General features: G+C 44.2%; 1 protein-coding gene and 1 long non-coding RNA gene across 2 annotated transcripts in view; one reads left to right on the top strand and one right to left on the bottom strand.

The window, feature by feature from the left end:
• Positions 1-2,598: 2,598 nt before the first annotated feature.
• Positions 2,599-22,744, top strand: part of DHRS7C (dehydrogenase/reductase 7C) — a 598,554-nt gene continuing 578,408 nt past the window's right edge. The window contains exons 1-2 of the mRNA XM_030216550.1: positions 2,599-2,696; positions 3,284-3,440. Of these exons, the coding sequence (XP_030072410.1) occupies positions 3,287-3,440 (154 nt within the window). The 5' untranslated portion in view covers positions 2,599-2,696; positions 3,284-3,286. The remainder of the gene's footprint in view (positions 2,697-3,283; positions 3,441-22,744) is intronic.
• Positions 16,894-18,249, bottom strand: LOC115478903. The gene is made up of 3 exons (XR_003943590.1): positions 18,238-18,249; positions 18,079-18,083; positions 16,894-16,994 (listed from the first exon to the last, which is right to left on the bottom strand). It is a non-coding gene; the product is annotated as an uncharacterized LOC115478903 (long non-coding RNA).

Genomic DNA, 22,744 nt, shown 5'->3' with positions numbered 1-22,744 from the left:
GATCAATCTGGAGAATATAGCATACTCATACAAAAACAGTGCTGGATTTTCTTTAATCTGCAGTCTGATTCCAAACCCTGTACTGAACTCAGAACTCTCACCAACAACACACCTTTCTCACAGACACAGCTTAATGGCTTCTTTCTTCAAATCACAGATTCACCTCTCAGTCCTTCCCCTGTGTCGGAGTTAAAATCCTTACACACTTTTTCCTGACACCCTTATAGTTTCTTTCACTTAGTATAACTACCAGCAGAAATCACAGTCTCTCAGAACCTGAGTCTCAACTGTTTTCCCCTATTCTAAAAAGAGTAGGCAGCCATGTGTCCACTTAATACCTGAGCATACAGACTCTCATTCCACCTTCCTTGACCTTAAATTCCCTTAGAACTTAACCATTCCATTCAGTGCATGCAGGGACATACCTCTGTTTCACTCCAAACCAAACTAAATTTGGTTTAAAATTTCTCACAGCTTTCTATAAGTACAACTCTCTCTCACCCAGAACACATCAGGTTTCCCCACATGTATTCAGCAATACAACCATAAGAAAGGCAGTCTGTTTATTTTAGTACTCACTTTTAAGCTCAAATCATCTCATTCTCAGCACCAAAGCTCACCTTCACTCACTTTCAATATTAAAGTACCCTTTTTCAATATCACATTTCACTTTAAACTCATAAAATATACTTTTATTCCTCTTACATTATACAGACTCACAACATACATTTTTTCTTTCTCACTCCATGTTCACAGCCCTTCTCTTCAGCTCACCCAGTCTCCCTGGTAACTCACCCCCCTAGAGGATCTGACATCACTCAACCAATCAGCTTGTCAGAGAAAGACAGTTTTTTTTCTCTGATCTGTTTAGAATCTCCCTCCCCCATAGAAGTTACTGCAAAACTTACTACACAGAGAATTTCAAAGTTAATTTTAACCTGACGTGTACCCAAAACAGCAAGAAAACTTTTATAGTACAATCCCCACTTAATCATGGTTTATTTCTTGAAAAATAAAACCATATTTAAGAAACATCTCACACTTTCTTCAGCTAACTCTATTAACAATTCCCAAACTAAACTTTAAACCTTTTCCAGCCAGCAACATTCACCAAAACCCTGGAACAGCCCCCCCAGAGCCCCAGGAAAAAAACATTTAATATATGTTACCATGTATTACACCAACACCAGGGCCCCCCTCCTCCTCATACTCACACACAAACTCTGTCTCTCACACACTCTCTCTCTCTCTGACACAAACACACACATACACACTCTGTCTGTCTGTCTGTCTGTCTCTCTCACTCATTCTCTCTCACATACACATTTCATCTCTCACCCACACACTCTCTCTCAAACATACACACTCCGAGGAAAGGGGGGCATGGAACACGCTGGGGAGGAGTGAGAGAGGGGCATGGAACTCGGAAGGAAGGGGGGGCCAAGAACTCGGGAGGAGAGAGAGGGAGGGAGGGAAGGAGGGAGAGGGAGGGAGGGAGGGGGGCCTGCACCTCGGACGGAAGGGGGGCCTCGAACTCGGAGCCCCCCATACACACACACTCTGTCTCTCACATACACTCTCTCTCACACACTCTCTCTCTCTCACACACACACTCACTCTCACACACACATACACTCTGTCTCTCACTCTCTCTCTCTCTCTCTCTCTCTCTCACACACACACACACACACTCTGTCTGTCTGTCTGTCTGTCTCTCTCTCACTCATTCTCTCTCTCACTCACACACACACCAGTGGCGTAGCCACCAACTTAGGGCTCAGGCCCACCCAACAGTTGCACACATTTGGTGGTAGCTGGTGGGGATCCCAAGCTCAGCCAGCTGAAGATTTCCCCTTGATGGTAACGAAAACAGTACTCTCCTTGATACCGGCACCTGCTCATGCTCTGTTTTCTGCACATGCCTGCTGCAGACTGAAAAGGTGGAAATAAGCGTTTTCCCACCTGCTAAGATTTTTTTTTTTTTTGGGGGGGGGGGGGGGGGGGGGAGAACACTTCGTGCCCACCCACTTCTTGCCTAGGCCCACCCAAAATCTGTAGTCTGGCTATGCCCCTGACACACACTCCATCTCTCACACACACTTTCTCTTTCACACTCTCTCTCTCTCTCTCTCTCTCAAACATACACACTCTGAGGAAAACCTTGTTAGTGCCCGTTTCATTTGTGTCAGAAACAGGCCTGTTTTACTAGTATTTTATAAAGACACATTGGTATCTGTGTGTCATTGTAAAATAGGCTTAAAATAGGCATGTATGTGGCCTCCACACATAGGCAGCCTGGTATAAAATTACTCTTCATCTGTATAAGTTTAGTGATAGGGGTTTTCATTGAAGCAACTCCTAAACTTTATTAAGCGTGTGTACTTTTAAGAGTCTGTTCAATAATTTATGTTTCTTTCCTTCTATAAAATTAAACTGTACAAGCTCAAGGAGCTTTGATTTTCCAGCTAGGGCAACCCTTCTCTAATTCAATTGCTCTGCCATGTGTCCCCGTGGATCAGATAGTAGATTCTAAATTTGCTGCATTTAAACATGTAGCTCAGCTGTGAACTATTAATAGCCTCAAGGTTATTGGACAGAAAAGGAGGCGTGCAAGAGATACCATAGTTCAACATTCAGTTTAAAGTCACTGGTAGAAAATCACTTTTGTTCCCTCATTTCTTCATATTTATATCACAGTAAGTAATTTCAAGAATATTATGTTTATTCTTTTCTGAGATGTGAGAAGCTATTAGTTGTATGTGATAGTTTTTTCATTTAGGTAGTCCTGCCTATTAGTGAAAATACGTTTGTGAATGTAACTCAAACATATTCACGGTAGACTTCAACAGGATATTGGAAAATGATAAAAATTGTTACTTTCATAGCTTTTCATGAGATAAAATAACAAAGAGGCCCTTATGAAGGCAGCAAAGGGGGAGAATTTCAATACTTTCCACCATTTTTTTAAATACATAAAGTTCCTTATTAAATTTTACAGCATTATTAGTCATGTTTCACAAGTTTTCCTGGAGACTAAAAAAGTATAATGGGTGAGTGTTTTTAATTTCTCAGATGTCTATCTGCAGCAAAGGCTGACACAGAAGAAAGACAGCAGTAGCTGCTGGATACAGAATTAGTACAAACTCAGAGAAAAATAACACAGGTTCTTTGAGTTATAGTTTCTTTGCAACACCATCATAAGCTTTAGAATATTTTAAATAATAAGCAATGTTATATTCCCCAAATTTGTTTTCTGATTAACCTGATGATTTTCTCTCTACAGGTGATGGGAATCCTGACCTTCCTTATATTACCTTTGATTCTCTTTGGAATCAGTGGAATTGTATATATTTACAAAGAAATTGTCAGACTGATGTCTAAATCTGCGGTGAGAAACAAAGTGGTGGTGATCACTGATGCCATCTCTGGATTGGGCAAAGGTATGAGAACTGTCAGTGCTCCTTAGGGAATATGCTCTTTTGACTGTCTTTAAAGAGTTCAATGGAGCATTTCTCTCCCTGTAACAGATCTGTGAAGGAATGGTACCTATGAATATTATTTTAGTACACTGAGATGATTTTATAATGGGGCCTTTTTAACAAACAGCGATAAAAGGTGGCCTGCAGTGGTGCTGGCATGCGAGATTGCTGCGCACAGAGGCCACTTTTTACTGCCCCTGGTAAAAAGGCCTTGTCTTAAAAGCCGAGTTAAGGCGGCAGTGGCAGCGGCAATGAAAAGCGTGTTCTTCGTTTGGCGCGCCTTCCCTTCTGTCTCTCAGTCTCAAGCTCTGGTCCCGGCGGGACCAGAGCTTGAGACTGAGAGACAGAAGGGAAGGCGCGCCAAACGAAGAACACGCTTTTCGTTGCCGCTGCCACTGCTGACGCCGCCTTAACCCGGTACGCTTTTTAAATTTCAGAGGAGGGGGGGGGGGGGCCCTGGTGCTGAGGGGGGGGGAGGGAGGATGGGCAGGCGGCCTGATGCTTGTTTGGTTGGAGGGAGGGTGGGAGGTAGGCCTGGTGCTGGGTGGGAGGGAGGTAGGCCTGGTGCTGGGTGCTGCTGGCTGCTGAGTGGGAAGGAGGCCTGATGCTGGGTGCTGCTGCGTGCTGGGTGGGAGGGAGGGAGGCATGATGCTGGGTGCTGCTGGCTGCTGGGTGGGAGGGAGGGAGGCCTGATGCTTGGTGCTGGAAGGGAGGGAGGCCTGATGCTGGGTGCTGCTGGGTGCAAGGGAGAGAGGCCTGATGCTGGGTGCTGGGTGGGAGGGAGGCCTGATGCTTGGTGCTGGAAGGGAGGAAGGCCTGGTGCTGGGTGGGAGGGAGGGAGGCCTGATGCTGGGTGCTGGGAGGGCGGGCAGGAGGGTGGCTGGACATGCGTGGCTGGAGGGGAGAGGAGGGTTGCTGGACATGGATGGAGGGCAAGAAATGAAGAAGAAAGGAGGAAAGTAAAGAAATAAATGGAAAGGAAGCCCTGGAAACGGAGTTAAGAGAACAGATAGAGAGCAGCAGAATCAGCGACTAGGACCAATATGGATAGAAAAACAAAATCACCAGACAACAAAATGTTTGGAATATGTCCAATTTGAGAATTTACATCTGCTGTCTTATTTTGCACTGGGTATACTGGGGCTGTAACAGCTTATAGAAATGATTTATAATGAAAGAAAATCATGTTATTTTTTTCTCCTATCCTAGTATAATATTTTCAATGATGTCTGTTTATATGCGCCATGGCTGGTGTAAGGGGTGTGGCTATCATAGGGGTGGAGTCATAGGTGGTGACCCCGCCCATAATGAGTACCGGCACTTTGCGATAAATAATTAGATTTTGGGTTGCTGTTTGGGCACTCGGTCTCTGAAAGGTTCGCCATCACTGGGTTAGGGGATGGTGGTCATGGTGTGTGTGATCATTGCGTGTATTGCCAATATGCATTACAAATTCGGGAAGTTATTATCCCCAATTCTAAAGGTAAAAAATACAAACTTTGGGGTCGAACAGACTGCAATACGATGAATTGTGTTTATGGCATTCAGTGCCCATGTGGCTTATGGTACATTGGCCAAACCACAAAGAAAATTAAAATTTGAATAGCACAGCATTTGAGTAATCTGCGCACTGGTCACGCGGAGGCCCCCATAATGTCCCATTGGCAACTAAAGAAGCATTTAGTGCAAGAGTTACATTTTGTGGTATTAAGTCAAGTTATATCTAGGAGGGGGGGGCAATATTCCGCTGATGTTACTGAGAAAGGAACAACGCTTGATATTCAGGTGGAATACGGTAATTCCTTACGGCCTGAATAAAGAAATTGAATGGCTGAGTATTTAGATGATTGTATTTAAATACTGAGTTCCCGTTGTAAACCATGCACATGCATGGGCGTCCGTATTGGCGTCTTCACGAGCAAATGGCTGCTCGAGTGCTCAACAACCTATGGTAGCCGGTAAGCATTACAAGACTGAGATATATATGTGCTTTAAAATGTATAATGGGAGAGATTGATAACACTACATTGCTGTTTCATGTAGAATATATGACCTCTGAAGATGCTGTCATAGAGCGAAACATGAGAGTGTAGGGTCTAAGCGCAGACTTGGGACGTATTGTTATACAAGAAGAAACCAACATGGAGTCAGTTACTATGTGTTAAAGTGAAGAAAAGGATCTTGAGTTTCTCGGATCATTCAAGGAGTATGAAGGATGCTTTAATGTTGTGGATATTTAAGACTATCTGATTGAGAAGAACAGCTTTGTTAGCTTTGACATTTGGGAACATTAAGCTACAGATTTGTGCGAGGCACAAGTTGAAGTGAGCTGGTATTTGGAAAATAGAAAGCCTCTTTACAGAGGAACATTATTGAACTTCATTTCCTGAGAGTGAAATTTTGAGGAAGAAAAAATGATATTTGTATTAGTTTTATATTAGTTTCGTAGAATTTGATATAAGAAGTGAGTTTGTTATTGGATGTGAAAATGTGGAAAAGTGTGGTGTGTATGTTGGGATGAATGAAAATATTTTAGAATAATAGGAACGGCAATGTTAATAATTAATGATGAAAGTATTTAATAAAGTTTGATAATTAAAAGTGCTAACAGTTGTTAAAGAATGTATATGATATGCAAATTACAACTAATCATTGAATATGTACCTAGTATAGAACGGTAATGAATATGTATGAGATATCTCATACATATTCATTATGGTTATTCCCAAAAAAAGCCAGCTCTTTCTCCTTTCCTTCCTTCTTACCCAGCACTCCCTCTTCCTCTCCAGTAGAATTTCCCCACCCCCTTTCCCATACCATGCCAGTGTTGACCTTAGAAATGCATAGGCTCTATATGTAGATCCTTCAAGAGGTAGTGTGTTTAGACTCTAAAACCCTTTCTGATGTTTTGGTGGCACCTCAGTAAGGCCAACACACAATCTCTCCACTGCAAAACGCTATACACAAACTTGTGCAAAAACAAACATAACGTTACTAAACCATAACAGCACTAATTGCAAGGACAGGACGAGCTATAACCTTATGCGTGGAAAGGCAGCACTGTAATTACACCAGTCTCTAAAAAACCAATATACTACCTTGTAAAAAAAAAAACAAAAAGGGCTGCAAATACTACATGCTAGCAGAATACTGCACCTTGATCACACATGAAAAGCACATGACAACAGACATGACACAAGGAACTAGAAATCAAAAAATATGAAGGCAAAATACTGAACTGGAAAGTTACCTCAAGAAGTTAGACTTGGCATGCAGCAATACTAGAGAAATTGAAACTTACATGCAAAATATCACAGATGCACCTTTCCAAAAGCTGTCATATTCCAATTAATAAATGAATAACCAATTGGTTCGGCTGCCTTTATTTTATGAGCAAGTGGTACAACTTTATAATGTTTGTCTAGCATCTATTTTTCAGAGTATGAAGTGGCCTTGTTTTGGTTGCCTTTGCAGTAGCATTTTATGCAGCCTGTAGAGTGAATGACTTGGTGGCATCTTTCCGGTTTGTGGGAGGTTCTATAGGACTTCGATATCAGGATGTGGTTGTAGAAAAGTGCTATTTGCATTAATACCTTTGCAAGTCTAAGGAGGGTAGGGGTATGTGGGTTATGTTGAGGGGCTGGAAGTCTTTGGCTGTTTGCCCCATACAATGTGCGCAATGGTATCATTCCTTGCGGCCAAAGCTTGGGGGTTTCTGGCTAGTTCATATTGATGGGAGTCCCTTAACTCATTATCAGTTTGCTGCCATACTAGAAAAGGGGTTAACTAATATTAGTTGTGATTCAAATAAATATGGGACCCATTTCTTCAGGATTGGGAGGGTGGAACCCGGCTGTGATTCAGAGAGTGGGGAGATGGCGATGTAATATATACAAGGGATATGTGAGGGACCCGGTGGAGTTGCTTTAAGAGTTAATATTTTGCTTTCTCAGTTTCCGTTTCAGATTCTTTACCACCTAACATCTGTATATGGATATGTGGACATTCGCATATGTTTTGGGCCCACAAAATGCTTGTTTGAGTCCCGGTGGGGTCCCAACTTAGGACTAGTTGAATAAGGTATTCAAATTCATTGGTTGACCATATGGGGAATGTCCTGGAACCAGCTGTTACCCACATTACTACAAACCAGCAGATTTTCATCACTTTTACATAGTAACATAGTAACATAACATAGAGGGGCATAATCGAACAGGGACGGCCATATATATGGGCGGCCATCTCCAAGGCCGGCCCCGGAAAGCAGCATACCCAACCATATTATTGAAACAAGATGGCCGGCCATCTTTAGTTTCGATAATACGGTCAGGGCCGGCCAAATCTCAACATTTGGGCCGGCGTTAGAGATCGCCGCCATTGGTTTCCCACCGATAATTTTGCCCATCCAGCAAACTAGATGAAATCCAATTATATTCAGACCTAGAAGAATTCTTTAGAAAAATGCGCCTTAAAACACATTTCTATAATAAAGGGACACCAAACAGACCGGAATACAGTCTTAAACAAAAGAACACTTATTTCACCCCACAGGAGGGACAAAACTACAAGCTGGATAATTACATAGAAAGTTTGAGACATAGGGTGAAATCCCAACTTTCCAACAAACAAAAGAGAATCCTGTACAATCTTACCCCACCAAAAAGAGCAGCCATAAGAACCCTACAAACTAACAAACACATTATCATCAAACCCGCAGACAAAGGAGGCGCAGTGGTAATTATGGACATACAAAAATACATTGAAGAGGGGCACAGACAGCTCTCAGACAATAAATACTACAGGAAACTAACTGAGGACCCCACACAGGATTATACAAAACAGCTGAAAGACCTTATCAAAACATTTCCTACACAAGCTCAACCTTACCTGAAGAAACTCATACCAAACCAGCCTTCTGTGGGCACAATCTACATGCTACCCAATATCCACAAACCGGGAAACCCTGGCAGACCAATCATATCAGGTATTGGCACACTCACGGAAGAAATATCTGGATTCATAGAGGGAATTCTGAAACCTCTCGTACACAAAACTAACAGCTTCATACAAGACACCACAGACTTTCTGAATAAATTGAAAAATATCAAGCAACTACCACCTAACACCCTTCTGGTCACGATGGATGTAGAATCACTATACAGCAACATTCCACATGCGGATGGCATAGCTGCATGTGGAAGACTCCTAAAAAAATCCACACTGGACCATCAATACTCACCAGAAACTATTACAAAATTAATCAAATTCATTTTAACTCACAACTACTTCCGCTTTAACAATGATATCTATCTACAAATAATGGGCACTGCGATGGGCACCAGGACAGCACCCCAATATGCCAACCTTTTTATGGCTGAGCTGGAAGAGACATTTCTGAATACACACCAGACCAAACCTCTAAAATACTACCGGTACATCAATGACATTTTAATGATTTGGACGGAGGGTGAAGAAACTCTGAAACAATTTTATTCTTCCTTCAATACATACCATCCTACAATCAGATTCAAAATTGACTACTCCCCAGAAAAAGTCAATTTTTTGGACACCACGGTCTCAATCAGTGATGGCTGTATACAAACATCTATATACAAGAAACCCACAGACAGATGCAGCTACCTCCACAACTCCAGCTTACATCCTTCACATACAAAAAGATCCATCATTTACAGCCAAGCCACAAGATACCACCGTATCTGCTCTGACCCAGGGGACAGAGACAGACACCTTAAAAGCCTGACTGCATCCTTCAAACAGAAAGGCTACAACCCCAAAATAATCTCCAAGAATATTGCTTCCTCCCTCAAAACACCCAGGGAGAATCTGCTACAGTACAAGGAGAAAAAAGCCACAGACAGAATCCCCCTTGTAGTGACATACAATCCAGAGCTGGAAAAACTGAGGAAAATCGTAAGAGATCTACAACCTATACTCCAGGAGGATGAATTATTGAAAGAGATATTCCCATCCCCACCAGTACTGGCCTTCCGACAGCCACCCAACTTAAAACACATGCTAATCAGAAGTAAAGTTCCATCACAGACTGAAAAGGAACAGAAGGGCACACTTCCCTGTAATTTATCCAGTTGCAAACTATGCCAAAACATTTCACAGGACCCCACAGTCATCCACAAAGGAAAGATATTCAACATAAAGGAATCTTTCACTTGCTCATCTTCCAATGTGGTATATATCATTCAGTGTAAAAAAATGTAACAAAGAATGCTATATTGGAGAAACAGGCCAGATGCTTAAGACAAGATTCAATTTACATAGACATCACATGAACAATACTGGTGCCAGTAGGGCTCCCACCCCTGTTGGTCAGCATTTTACAGGACCAGGACACTGTACCAGTGACTTCACAGTGAGAATCCTGAAAGGTAACTTTAAAACCATACAAGAACGTAAGACCTTTGAAGTGAGAATGATTGAATATTTTAACACCCAACAGAAAGGACTTAACAAGGACCTGGGGTTCCTAGCCCATTATAAACCATAAAGCTGTATGTCTCTGGTGATCACCCCACCCCTCACCTATCCACACCCATCCTGTTAGAATATCAATGATATGCTTTGATGTCCCCATGCATACCTCCGACCCACCCCCATCCTCCCACCCTGTCAGACTGTCATAGTAATACTTGAATGTTTTCACTTATATACACTGTCAGCTAGCACATTTGCTTATTTCCGATCTGACGAAGAAGGGCAACCTTCGAAAGCTAATCAAGAAATGTATTAAGTTATGTCCAATAAAAAAGGTATCATCTTATTTTCTTTTTCATGTTTTATTTTGTTTGATTTCTATTGATAACCTTAAGAGTGGACTAACACGGCTACCACACTCCTCTACCGCCGATAATGGAAACTAATGGTGGCCATCTCAAACCCGGCCAAATCCAAGGCATTTGGTCGTGGGAGGAACCAGCATTTATAGTGCAGTGGTCCCCCTCACATGTCAGGACACCAACCAGGCACCCTAGGGGGCACTGCAGTGGACTTCATAAATTGCTCCTAGATCCATAGCTCCCTTACCTTGTGTGCTGAGCCCCCCAAACCCCCCAAAACCCACTCCCCAGAACTGTACACCACTACCATAGCCCTTATGGGTGAAGGGGGCACCTACATGTGGCTACAGTGGGTTTCGGGTGGGTTTTGGAGGACTCACATTTATCACCACAAGTGTAACAGGTAGGGGGGGATAGGCCTGGGTCCGCCTGCCTGAAGTCCACTGCAGCACCTACTAAAACTGCTCCAGGGACCTGCATACTGCTGTGATGGAGCTGGGTATGACATTTGAGGCTGGCATAGAAGCTGACACAAAAATGTTTAAAAAAAACTTTTTTTGGGTGGGAGGGGGTTGGTGATCACTGGAGGAGTAAGGGGAGGTGATCCCCGATTTCCTCCGGTGGTCATCTGGTCAGTTGGGGCACTTTTTTTAGGCTTGGTCCTAAAAATAAATGGACTAAGTGAAGACGGTCAAGTGCTCGTCAGAGCCGGCCTTCTTTTTTCCATTATCGGTCGAAGCCGGCCATCTCGTAACCACGCCCCGTCCCGCCTTCCGTACCCTGCCGAAACGCCCCCTTTAACTTTGGCTGGCCCTGCGACGGAAAGCAGTTGAAGGCGGCCAAAATCGGCTTTCGATTATACCGATTTGGCCGGGTTTAGGAGATGGCCGCTCATCTCCCCATTTGTGTCGGAAGATGGCCGGCCTTCTCGTTCGAAAATAAACAGGATAGTAACATAGTAGGTGACGGCAGAAAAAGACCTGTACGGTCCATCCAGTCTGCCCAGTAAGATAAACTCATAGGTGCTACTTTATATGTATACCTGACCTTGACTTGTATCTACCATTTACAGGGCACAGACCATAGAAGTCTGCCCAGCACTAGCCCCGCCTCCCAACCACTAGCCCCACCTCCTAACCACCAGTGCTGCCATCCAATCTCTGCTAAGCTTCTGAGGATCCATTTCTTCTGAACAGGATTCATTTATGTTTATCCCACGCAAACAGAAAGGGACAAACTGGCAAGAATTTGCAGCAGGTCTAGGGTCTCTTATCAAGCCACGCTAGCGGTTCCCATGTGGCAATGCCGATGGAGCCCATTCAAAGCGAACGGGATTTGTCAGCATTGCCGCATCGGTGATCTCTAGAACGGCTTGATAGAAGAGGTCCTTATTCTTTTGCACCAGGTAAATCTCCTCGAGAGACAAGCAGAATTGACTTCAAGGAGATTTTCTGCTGAGCAGTGAACATATAACTTTGAATGGATAAGCTATTGGTTCAAATGTATGCGTATTTTCAGCAGATTTATGCATTCAAGTGTGAATACTGAAAATGCTTCAAATGGATAACATAATTGAAGTTTATTCCTGCTATTTCTCTATTCAGACTTGAACACAAGTTAGAGAGAGCGACTAAATTCACCTGCCTTCTGTAAACGTTTTAGCCCTGTCCCGGACTCCTCGAATCCTGTCCCAATTCAAAAAACAAAAATATAATTTTGGCCTTACAGCAAGTTATAAAGGCCAAAGCTTAACAATAGGTAGCCTAAGAAATTTAAAGCAAAGTAGTTAAGTGATCAGTACCCACAACTGTTCCCCTACACATAGTTTAAAATTTCATATTACATGAAATAAAACAATACGAAAATCTGTCCTCCAGACTCACAGTGAGGAACCTCTTATGAGTCCTGTGGTCTCAGGTGCAGCTTCTTCTTATTTGGCCACAAAATGAGCTATTCATAAACCGTGCCTCCTGGGGTCAACATAAAAAATTCTGCCCAGCAATGACATTTTTACAAGATAAAGTACCATAGCAATTGACAATTACAAACTGATAGTGAGGTTGCAAAAGAGATTGTAGTAGATCGGGTATCTTTAAATAACAATAAAAATCAGACAAAAGATTGCCAATTAATACTGTCAAGTACTAAGCATGATGTACTTAGGAACAACAAACATAGTTTGAAATGTCTATATGCGAATGCCAGGAGCCTAAGAAATAAGATGGGGGAGTTGGAATATATTGCACTAAATGAAAAATTAGATATAATAGGCATCTCTGAGACCTGGTGGAAGGAGGATAACCAGTGGGACACTGTCATACCGGGGTACAAATTATATCGTAGTGATAGGGTGAATCGGATTGGTGGAGGGGTAGCATTGTATATTAACGAGAGCCTTGAATCAAATAGATTGAAAATTCTGCAGGAAACAAAACACTCCTTGGAATCACTGTGGATTGAAATTCCATGTGCAAAGGGGAAAAGGATAGTGATAGGAGTGTACTACCGTCCGCCTGGCCAGGACGAACAGACGGATGCGGAAATGTTAAAGGAAATCAGGGACGCAAACAAACTGGGCAACACTATAATAATGGGGGATTTCAATTACCCGCATATAGACTGGGTTAATGTAACATCTGTACACGCAAGGGACATAAGATTTCTTGATGAAATCAAGGACAGCTTCATGGAACAGCTAGTTCAGGAGCCGACAAGAGAAGGAAAAATACTAGACTTAGTCCTTAGTGGTGCTCATGATCTAGTGCAGGGGGTAACGATACGAGGGCCGCTTGATAACAGTGATCATAATATGATCGGTTTTGATATTGGCATTGAAGGAAGTGAAACTAGGAAATCAAGTACGCTAGCGTTTAACTATAGAAAAGGTGATTACGACAAAATGAGAAAAATGGTGAAAAAAAGACTGAAAGGAGCAGCTCGCAGAGTAAAAAACTTGCATCAGGCGTGGATGCTGTTTAAAAACACCATCCTGGAGGTTCAGGACAAATATATTCCACGTATTAGAAAAAAGGGAAAAAAGACTAAACGTCAGCCGGCGTGGCTAAACAGTAAGATAAAGGAAATCATTAGAGCCAAAAAACAATCCTTCAGAAAGTGGAGAAGAGAACCAACTGAAAGTAACAGGATAGATCATAAGGAATGCCAAGCCAAATGCAAAGCGGAGATAAGGAGGGCAAAAAAGGACTTTGAGAAGAAATTAGCGTTGGAAGCAAAAATACATAGTAAAAATTTTTTTAGATACATTAAAAGCAGGAAACCGGCCAAAGAGTCGGTTGGGCCGCTGGACGAAAATGGTGTTAAAGGGGCGATCAAGGAGGACAAAGCCGTAGCGGAGAAATTAAATGAATTCTTTGCTTCGGTCTTCACCGAGGAGGATTTGGGGGGGGACACCGGTGCCGGAAAGAATATTTGAAGCGGGGGAGTCGGAGAAACTAAACAAATTCTCTGTAACCTTGGAGGATGTAATGGGTCAGTTCAGCAAGCTGAAGAGTAGTAAATCACCGGGACCTGATGGTATTCATCCCAGAGTATTAATAGAACTAAAAAATGAACTTGTGGAGCTACTGTTAGAAATATGCAATCTGTCCCTAAAATCGAGTGTAGTACCGGAAGACTGGAGGGTAGCCAATGTTACTCCGATTTTTAAGAAGGGTTCCAGAGGAGATCCGGGAAATTATAGACCGGTGAGTCTGACGTCGGTGCCGGGCAAGATGGTGGAGGCTATTATTAAGAATAAAATTGCAGAGCATATACAAAAACATGGACTGATGAGACAAAGTCAGCACGGATTTAGTGAAGGGAAGTCTTGCCTCACCAATCTAATGCATTTTTTTGAGGGGGTAAGCAAACATGTGGACAATGGGGAGCCGGTTGATATTGTATATCTGGATTTTCAGAAGGCGTTTGACAAAGTGCCGCACGAAAGACTCCTGAAGAAATTGCAGAGTCATGGAATCGGAGGTAGGGTATTATTATGGATTAAGAACTGGTTGAAAGATAGGAAGCAGAGAGTAGGATTGCGTGGCCAGTATTCTCAGTGGAGGAGGGTAGTTAGTGGGGTCCCGCAGGGGTCTGTGCTGGGTCCGTTGCTTTTTAATGTATTTATAAATGACCTAGAGATGGGAATAACTAGTGAGGTAATTAAATTCGCCGATGACACAAAATTATTCAGGGTCGTCAAGTCGCAGGAGGAATGTGAACGATTACAGGAGGACCTTGCGAGACTGGGAGAATGGGCGTGCAAGTGGCAGATGAAGTTCAATGTTGACAAGTGCAAAGTGATGCATGTGGGTAAGAGGAACCCGAATTATAGCTACGTCTTGCAAGGTTCCGCGTTAGGAGTTACGGATCAAGAAAGGGATCTGGGTGTCGTCGTCGATGATACGCTGAAACCTTCTGCTCAGTGTGCTGCTGCGGCTAGGAAAGCGAATAGAATGTTGGGTGTTATTAGGAAGGGTATGGAGTCCAGGTGTGCGGATGTTATAATGCCGTTGTATCGCTCCATGGTGCGACCGCACCTGGAGTATTGTGTTCAGTACTGGTCTCCGTATCTCAAAAAAGATATAGTAGAATTAGAAAAGGTACAGCGAAGGGCGACGAAAATGATAGTGGGGATGGGACGACTTTCCTACGAAGAGAGGCTGAGAAGGCTAGGGCTTTTCAGCTTGGAGAAGAGACGGCTGAGGGGAGATATGATAGAAGTGTATAAAATAATGAGTGGAATGGATCGGGTGGATGTGAAGCGACTGTTCACGCTATCCAAAAATACTAGGACTAGAGGGCATGAGTTGAAGCTACAGTGTGGTAAATTTAAAACGAATCGGAGAAAATTTTTCTTCACCCAACGTGTAATTAGACTCTGGAATTCGTTGCCGGAGAACGTGGTACGGGCGGTTAGCTTGACGGAGTTTAAAAAGGGGTTAGATAGATTCCTAAAGGACAAGTTCATAGACCGCTATTAAATGGACTTGGAAAAATTCCGCATTTTTAGGTATAACTTGTCTGGAATGTTTTTACGTTTGGGGAGCGTGCCAGGTGCCCTTGACCTGGATTGGCCACTGTCGGTGACAGGATGCTGGGCTAGATGGACCTTTGGTCTTTCCCAGTATGGCACTACTTATGTACTTATGTACTTATGTAGGTGGGGGGGGGGGGGGGGGGGGGGAGATACTCAAAGTTTACCATGCTTGTAACATTTGATCTAGACTGGCTGTAGCCAGTTTAACGCGTATATTATTGAGGTCTAATGCACAAAGGGGTTCTGCATTGCTTTTACCGTTTGCGGTAGCAGCTACCGATAATCCTATACAAATGTATTACATAAAGCTCATTAGTATTAAAATGAGCATTCCATGCAATGCACACAAAGAGCGCCTACCCTTTAACATTCAAAATGTACAGGCAGGTCTGCAGCTGTCATTGCATGAGGGTAACTTCTCAGTGCTGGTGGTGGAACCAAAAATGTTGCTGATGTGAACAGCAAAGAGGCCAGTATAGTAAAAATACAATGGCTATATACGATGCATACCTTCAGCTTAGTTGATATTTCAGCACAGATATCTGCTCACATCCATTTATGCTAAAGAAAAGCTGGTATAAATCTCATTGCGTAGATTTAGGCACACCGGGCCATATTCTATGACTAGGCGCCTAAATTTTGGAATGCCTATGAAAACGGCCATATCCACGCCCCATTTTGCCTCTGGGTATTCAACGGTCAGCGCACATCATTACAGAATACACTTAGCGAGTTGTGTGCCTAAATTCAAATCAGTATCAATTAGTGCTCATTATTGCTTAAGTGCTGTTATCAGTGCTCATTAGCTTGTTAAGCCAATTAAGTTATGAGCGATGTTATAGAATCAGTGCCGATTTCGGCGCACTATATAGAACTCGTGGGGAAAAAAGTCTAATTGTATAGCTTACACTACTGCCTGTTCCAATTTACACTTCAGGCCCGATTCTTTCCCCATAAAGTTAAAATGGTATCAATGGGTTTAATAAATCAGGATCTTAAGTTGTTAATATTGGACTAATATTGAAATACGCACTTGCAATTGGTAACCAAACAGCAGTTTTTAATTTTAAGGGGCCTATTATTTAAGCAGCTGCATTAACTATTAACAGCTAATGCAAAGTGTGCAGAATAGGCAGGGACTGTGTCTTACGATTTACTCAGAGAACTGCTCTGTGCTAATCCCACCCAAATAGATGAAATAATTACTGTAGCTGAATATAACTTACCTTGTCCTTGAATGCTATTGAAAGAGTGTGACTAAACCCAAACTGTTATTTGCAGTGCAGTTAAACACGTGGAGAGGCATTATCGAAAGGGACATCCAAATTTCAACCTGGACATACCTGCAAAACAGCAAAATCCAGGGGCGGGGAAACCCTTCAAAACAAGATAGACGTCCATCCCTCGCCTCAAAAAAACCGTCAGGGACGTCCAAATTCCCAAACTTCGCCGTCCTTAGATTTGGATGTCCCCAGACACAGTCGCCTCTGACTTACGGCGACTTTCAAAACCAAAGACATCCATGTCAGAAATGACCAAATACAAGCCACCTGGATGTGGGAGGAGCCAGCACCCGCAGTGCACTGGTCCCCCCGACATGCCAGGACACCAACCGGGCACCCCAGGAGGTACCGCAGCAGACCCCACAAACTGCTTCCAGGCACACTTTTGTTACTCTGTATCCATTTGGGGGGGGGGGGGTAATGATTTATGTCAGGTGAAAGGTGTGATTTGATTTGTACAATGAAGCAGGATTTGGTGTCTGCAGTGACAATCCTAGGTTGGCTAACACCCAGGGCGGATCGCCAATGCGCCAATGCGCACCCCCCCCCCCCCCCCCGGTGCAATGACACCCCCGGCGCATCAACCCCCCCCCTCCCCGAGTGCATTTTTAGCTGCTGGGAGCAGAGGGAGCAGGGAACCAGCAGAGCCGACAGGCGCGCGGCTGCTCTCTGCACCCCTCCAGCAGCGTGCACCCGGGGCAGACCGCCCCCACCACCCCACCCTTGGTACGCCACTGGGTGTCTGTAATGTCTTCTTTCCCTGGGGTCGGATATTATTCCCCGAAGGGTATGGAAGGGGGCCCAAAATCCTAAGGGGGTTGAGCACTTGTGGCATCAGGAAAATGCTGAGATTTCTAAATTTCTCAGTAGGTTGGGGGGTTTAGTTTTAGTTCATGATCTTCTTACTGCGGAGTATGCAGGCTTATACCGTGCCAATGGTATAAGCAACGAGCTCCGGGGGTTCCTAGGAATAGGACTCACCTCCTTCCACAGTCTCACTGCTTCTCATCCTTCGAAGTCCATTTCATCCGTCTATTCTACCCGCTGCCACTCCGAGTTGCAGTCATCTACCGCCCCCCTGATAAGTCCCTCCCTTCCTTCCTCACTGACTTCGATGCCTGGCTCTCCGTTTTTCTTGAGCCCTCATTCCCATCCCTCATTCTTGGTGACTTCAACATACACACTGATAACCCATCCAACTCATACGCTTCTCAATTCCTCACCCTAACCTCCTCCTTCAACCTCCAACTGAGCTCCACCACCCCTACTCACAAATCTGGTCACTGTCTTGATCTCGTCCTCTCTTCTACCTGCTCGCCCTCTAATCTCTGCATCTCTGCTCTTCCCATTTCTGACCATCACCTGATCACATTCACACTTCATCACCCTCCCCCTCAGTCCCGCCCAACACTAACCACTACCTCCAGGAATCTCCAGGCTGTTGACCCCCCCACCTTATCCGCTACTATCTCTGATCTCCTCCCGTCCATCACGTCCTCCGAGTCTGTCGACAAGGCTGTTTCCAATTACAATGCCACTCTCTCCGCTGCCCTAGACACCCTTGCACCGTCTGTTTCCTGTCCCACAAGGCGCACTAATCCCCAGCCCTGGCTTAACCCCTGCACCCGTTACCTTCGTTCCTGCTCCCGATCGGCTGAACACCTATGGAGGAAATCTCGCACCTATGCTGACTTCATTCACTACAAATTCATGCTATCCTCCTTCCAATCCTCCCTATTCCTCGCCAAACAGGATTACTATGCTCATTTGACTAATTCCCTCAGCTCTAACCCTCGTCGTCTCTTCGCCACCCTCAACTCCCTCCTCAAAGTGCCCTCCACTCCCACCCCCCCCTCACTCTCTCCTCAATCACTGGCTGACTACTTCCGCGACAAGGTCCTGAAGATCAACCTTGAATTCACCACTAAACCTTCTCCTCCTCTTCATCCTATCACCCACTCCCTCATCCAATCAACCCAGGCCTCCTTCTCCTCTTTTCCTGTTATCACCGAAGAGGAAACCGCCCATCTTCTCTCCTCCTCGAAATGCACCACCTGTTCCTCAGACCCCATCCCCACCAACTTACTTATCACCATCTCTCCTACTATCACCCCCCCCCATCTGTCATATCCTCAACCTCTCTCTCCACCGCAACTGTCCCTGACACCTTCAAGCATGCTGTTGTCACACCTCTCCTCAAAAAACCTTCACTTGACCCTACCTGTCCCTCCAACTACCGCCCCATTTCCCTCCTACCCTTCCTCTCCAAAATACTTGAACGCACCGTTCACAGCCGTTGCATTGATTTTCTCGCCTCACATACCATCCTCGATCCGCTTCAATCTGGCTTTCGCCCACTTCACTCGACAGAAACGGCACTATCCAAAGTCTGTAATGACCTGTTCCTTGCTAAATCCAAAGGTCATTACCCCATCCTCATTCTCCTCGACCTATCCGCCGCTTTTGACACTGTCAATCACAACTTACTTCTTGACACACTGTCCTCTTTTGGGTTCCAGGGCTCTGTCCTCTCCTGGTTCTCCTCTTATCTCTCCCATCGTACCTTCAGAGTACACTCTCATGGTTCTTCCTCCACCCCTATCCCACTCTCTGTTGGAGTCCCTCAGGGTTCTGTCCTTGGACCCCTTCTTTTCTCTATCTACACCTCTTCCCTGGGCTCCCTGATCTCGTCTCATGGCTTCCAGTATCATCTCTATGCTGATGACACCCAGCTTTATCTCTCCACACCTAACATCACTGCAGACACCCAGGCCAAAGTATCAGCCTGCTTATCTGACATTGCTGCCTGGATGTCCAACCGCCACCTGAAACTGAACATGGCCAAGACCGAACTTCTTGTCTTCCCACCCAAACCCACTTCTCCTCTACCTCCATTCTCTATTTCGGTTGATAACACCCTCATCGTCCCCGTCTCTTCTGCCCGCAACCTTGGTGTCATCTTCGACTCCTCCTTCTCCTTCTCTGCGCATATCCAGCAGATAGCCAAGACCTGTCGCTTCTTCCTCTATAACATTAGCAAAATCCGCCCTTTCCTCTCTGAGCACACCACCCGAACTCTCATCCACTCTCTCGTTACCTCTCGCCTTGACTACTGCAACCTACTCCTCACTGGTCTCCCACTTAGCCACCAATCCCCCCTTCAGTCCGTTCAGAACTCTGCTGCACGTCTTATCTTCCGCCTGAACCGATACACTCATATCACCCCTCTCCTCAAGTCACTTCATTGGCTTCCGATCAGTTACCGCATTCAATTCAAGCTTCTGCTACTAACCTACAAATGTACTCGATCTGCAGCCCCTCCTTACCTCTCAACCCTCATCTCCCCTTACGTTCCTACCTGTAACCTCCGCTCTCAAGACAAATCCCTCCTTTCAGTACCCTTCTCCACCACCGCCAACTCCAGGCTCCGCCCTTTCTGCCTCGCCTCACCCCATGCATGGAACAAACTCCCCGAGCCCATACGCCAGGCCCCCTTCCTGCCCATCTTCAAATCTCTGCTTAAAGCCCACCTCTTCAAGGTCGCCTTCGGCACCTAACCTCTACACCTCTACCCAAGAAATCTAGACTGCCCCAACTTGACATTTCGTTCTTTAGATTGTAAGCTCCTTTGAGCAGGGACCTTTTTGTTTATTTTGTACAGCGCTGTGTAACCCTAGTAGCGCTCTAGAAATGTTAAGTAGTAGTAGTAGTAGGATATTGGTTTGGATATCTTTTAAGCACACTTTGGGACTTGTTAGAGGAGTGTTTGAAGGCAGACCTGGCCGCAACTGTTTCAGTGGGGGAGCGGTGACAAGATATAGTCTGTCACCACATTTGGCCAGATTTAGGGAATTAAAGGCACCAGAGGTGGTTAACTAATATTTCTTTGCAAGATGTTTGATGGGTAAGATTAACTTGTGTGCGGAACCGCTATGAGTGAGGTGTGGATTGAAAGCACCATGAGTCACATGGGAGAAAGGGGGCAATATGGGGAAAAGGAAAGGAGCTACGGTAGTTTCGGCACTGAATAGGTCTGAGTGGTTTAAACCTCTTTGAGATACCAGTATTTGAAAATAAATTTATTGTTAAAGGTTAAATTAATTCAATGAATATTTGTTAATAAAGGCTGTGGCAAGGTTATTGCCAATAGCAAGTTGTGGCATACTTAATTGGTAGTTTACAAGTGTTAAATGTGGGATGCGAGGTTGGTCGATGTGCGAGTGTCAATGTTAAGTACATATGCACACTCAACCACTACTACTACTTATCATTTCTATAGCGCTACTAGATGTACGCAGCGCTGTACAAGCTCTATGGACACCTTTAATTGGTTGCTAAAACATTGCTCAAGGAAACATTGTCAGGAGTTGTCAGCACTCCAGGGTTCAGTGTTATGGCCTGTCTGAGCCATAACACAACACAACACAACACAATGCAGCCACAATCTGCTGATTCAAGATCAATCTGTTCTGACAATGCTTTATAGTCACATGAAAACACCGCTACAAAAATACAGCAGGACTGAATATTGGTCGATTAAAATAAATTACCAAAAAATGATCACAGTAATAATAAGTTAATAAATTATTTGTGTCCAATGAGCTTTAACTTTAAAGTGCCATTGTATAATGTTTAAAAATTTCTCCAAATGTGAAATAAACAGTACATTATGGTCATTAAGGGTCCCTTTTACTAAGCTGCAGTAAGCACTAATGTATGCATACTGCAGCAGAAAATGTCATACCATGGGGGGTGCAGAGGCCTATCTATGGTAATTTTGCTATATGTGCACGCTACCCACATGTGTCTGGAGCAAAGAGTGGAACATCCATGCAAATTGGTTAGCACATTGGCATTTCTGTGTGCTAACCAATTAGTACAGGTTTAGTGTGTGAGTCCCTACCGCCTATAAAAGAGGTGGAGGTAGGGGCTTAGACGCTAATGGTCACGCAGTAATTGGAAAATTAGCGCGTAGGCATTAATGAAAAATTCTGAAAACTGGCAATTTTACCCCTTTGTTAAAAATGGCCTTAGTGTGTAGGAAAGACCTGTGTATAGGTATGCTAAGGCCACTTTTTGCCACAGCTTAGTAAAAGGGTGCCTAATTACTTATCTGTAAATATCACAAGCGGTGAACTTGGCCACGGTCCGACGAGGTGCCCTGTTTTGTTTTCTTCCTCAGGGACCGGCCACTTGCTCCAGTCGACTGCTAGTGGTGATGCATTAAAAATAATTATCACACTATGCCAGCTCAGTAATATATTTATTTTAAAGAGAGGAACTGGTCATGTATAAAAACTGATTGCTATTAAGGAAAACCATTTTTGCTGGATGTATTTGTCAATCTATTGCAAGCTGTTGGATGCTATTGGGACAGCACAGTATACTGAGGACCTCTCTCTTTTCAAAAAAGAATTTATTAGTTTATTATTACTGTAATCATTTTTGGTAATTAATTTTAATCAAGCAATATTCAGTTCTGTTGTATTTTTTGTAGGGGAGTTTTCATGTGATTATAGATATTTCTCTCACTTTCTTGAAACCGTTTCTTGTTATATTTTGGAGTTTATCCAGCTTATAATTGAAAGTGATCGCCGGCCATCTTCCGACACAAATCGGGAGATGGCCGGCGATTTTTTAAAAGCGGCGAAATCGGTATAATCGAAAGCGGCATTTTTGACTGCATCGCCGCTTTCCCATCGCTTCGCCGGCGAAAGTTCAAGGGGGCGTGTCGGTAGATTAGCGAAGGCGGGACATGGGTAGGCATGGGCGTGGCTACCAGATGGCCAGCTTTCGCCAATAATGGAAAAAAAAGCAGCGTTAAGCAGTATTTCACCGGCTTTACTTGGTCCTTTTATTTTCACGACCAAGCCTCAAAAAGGTGCCCCAACTGACCAGATGACCACTGGAGGGAATGGGGGATGACCTCCCCATACTCCCCCAGTGGTCACCAATCCCCTTCCAAACTAAAAAAAATAAAACTAAAAACCTTTTTTGCCAGCCTGTATGCCAGCCTCAAATGCCGTACCCACCTCCATGACAGCAGAATGTGTTGTATCCTCCGACAGCCTTTCCCTGGTTGCGATGTGGCTCTCGGGTGAGTGTGACACCTTTTCTGTTAGGTGCCCTGCA

Source organism: Microcaecilia unicolor, chromosome 10, assembly GCF_901765095.1.
Source record: "Microcaecilia unicolor chromosome 10, aMicUni1.1, whole genome shotgun sequence".
Classification (NCBI taxonomy): domain Eukaryota; kingdom Metazoa; phylum Chordata; class Amphibia; order Gymnophiona; family Siphonopidae; genus Microcaecilia; species Microcaecilia unicolor.
Note: the sequence above shows the minus strand (reverse complement) of the source record. Positions and strands in the feature narration are given on the sequence as shown.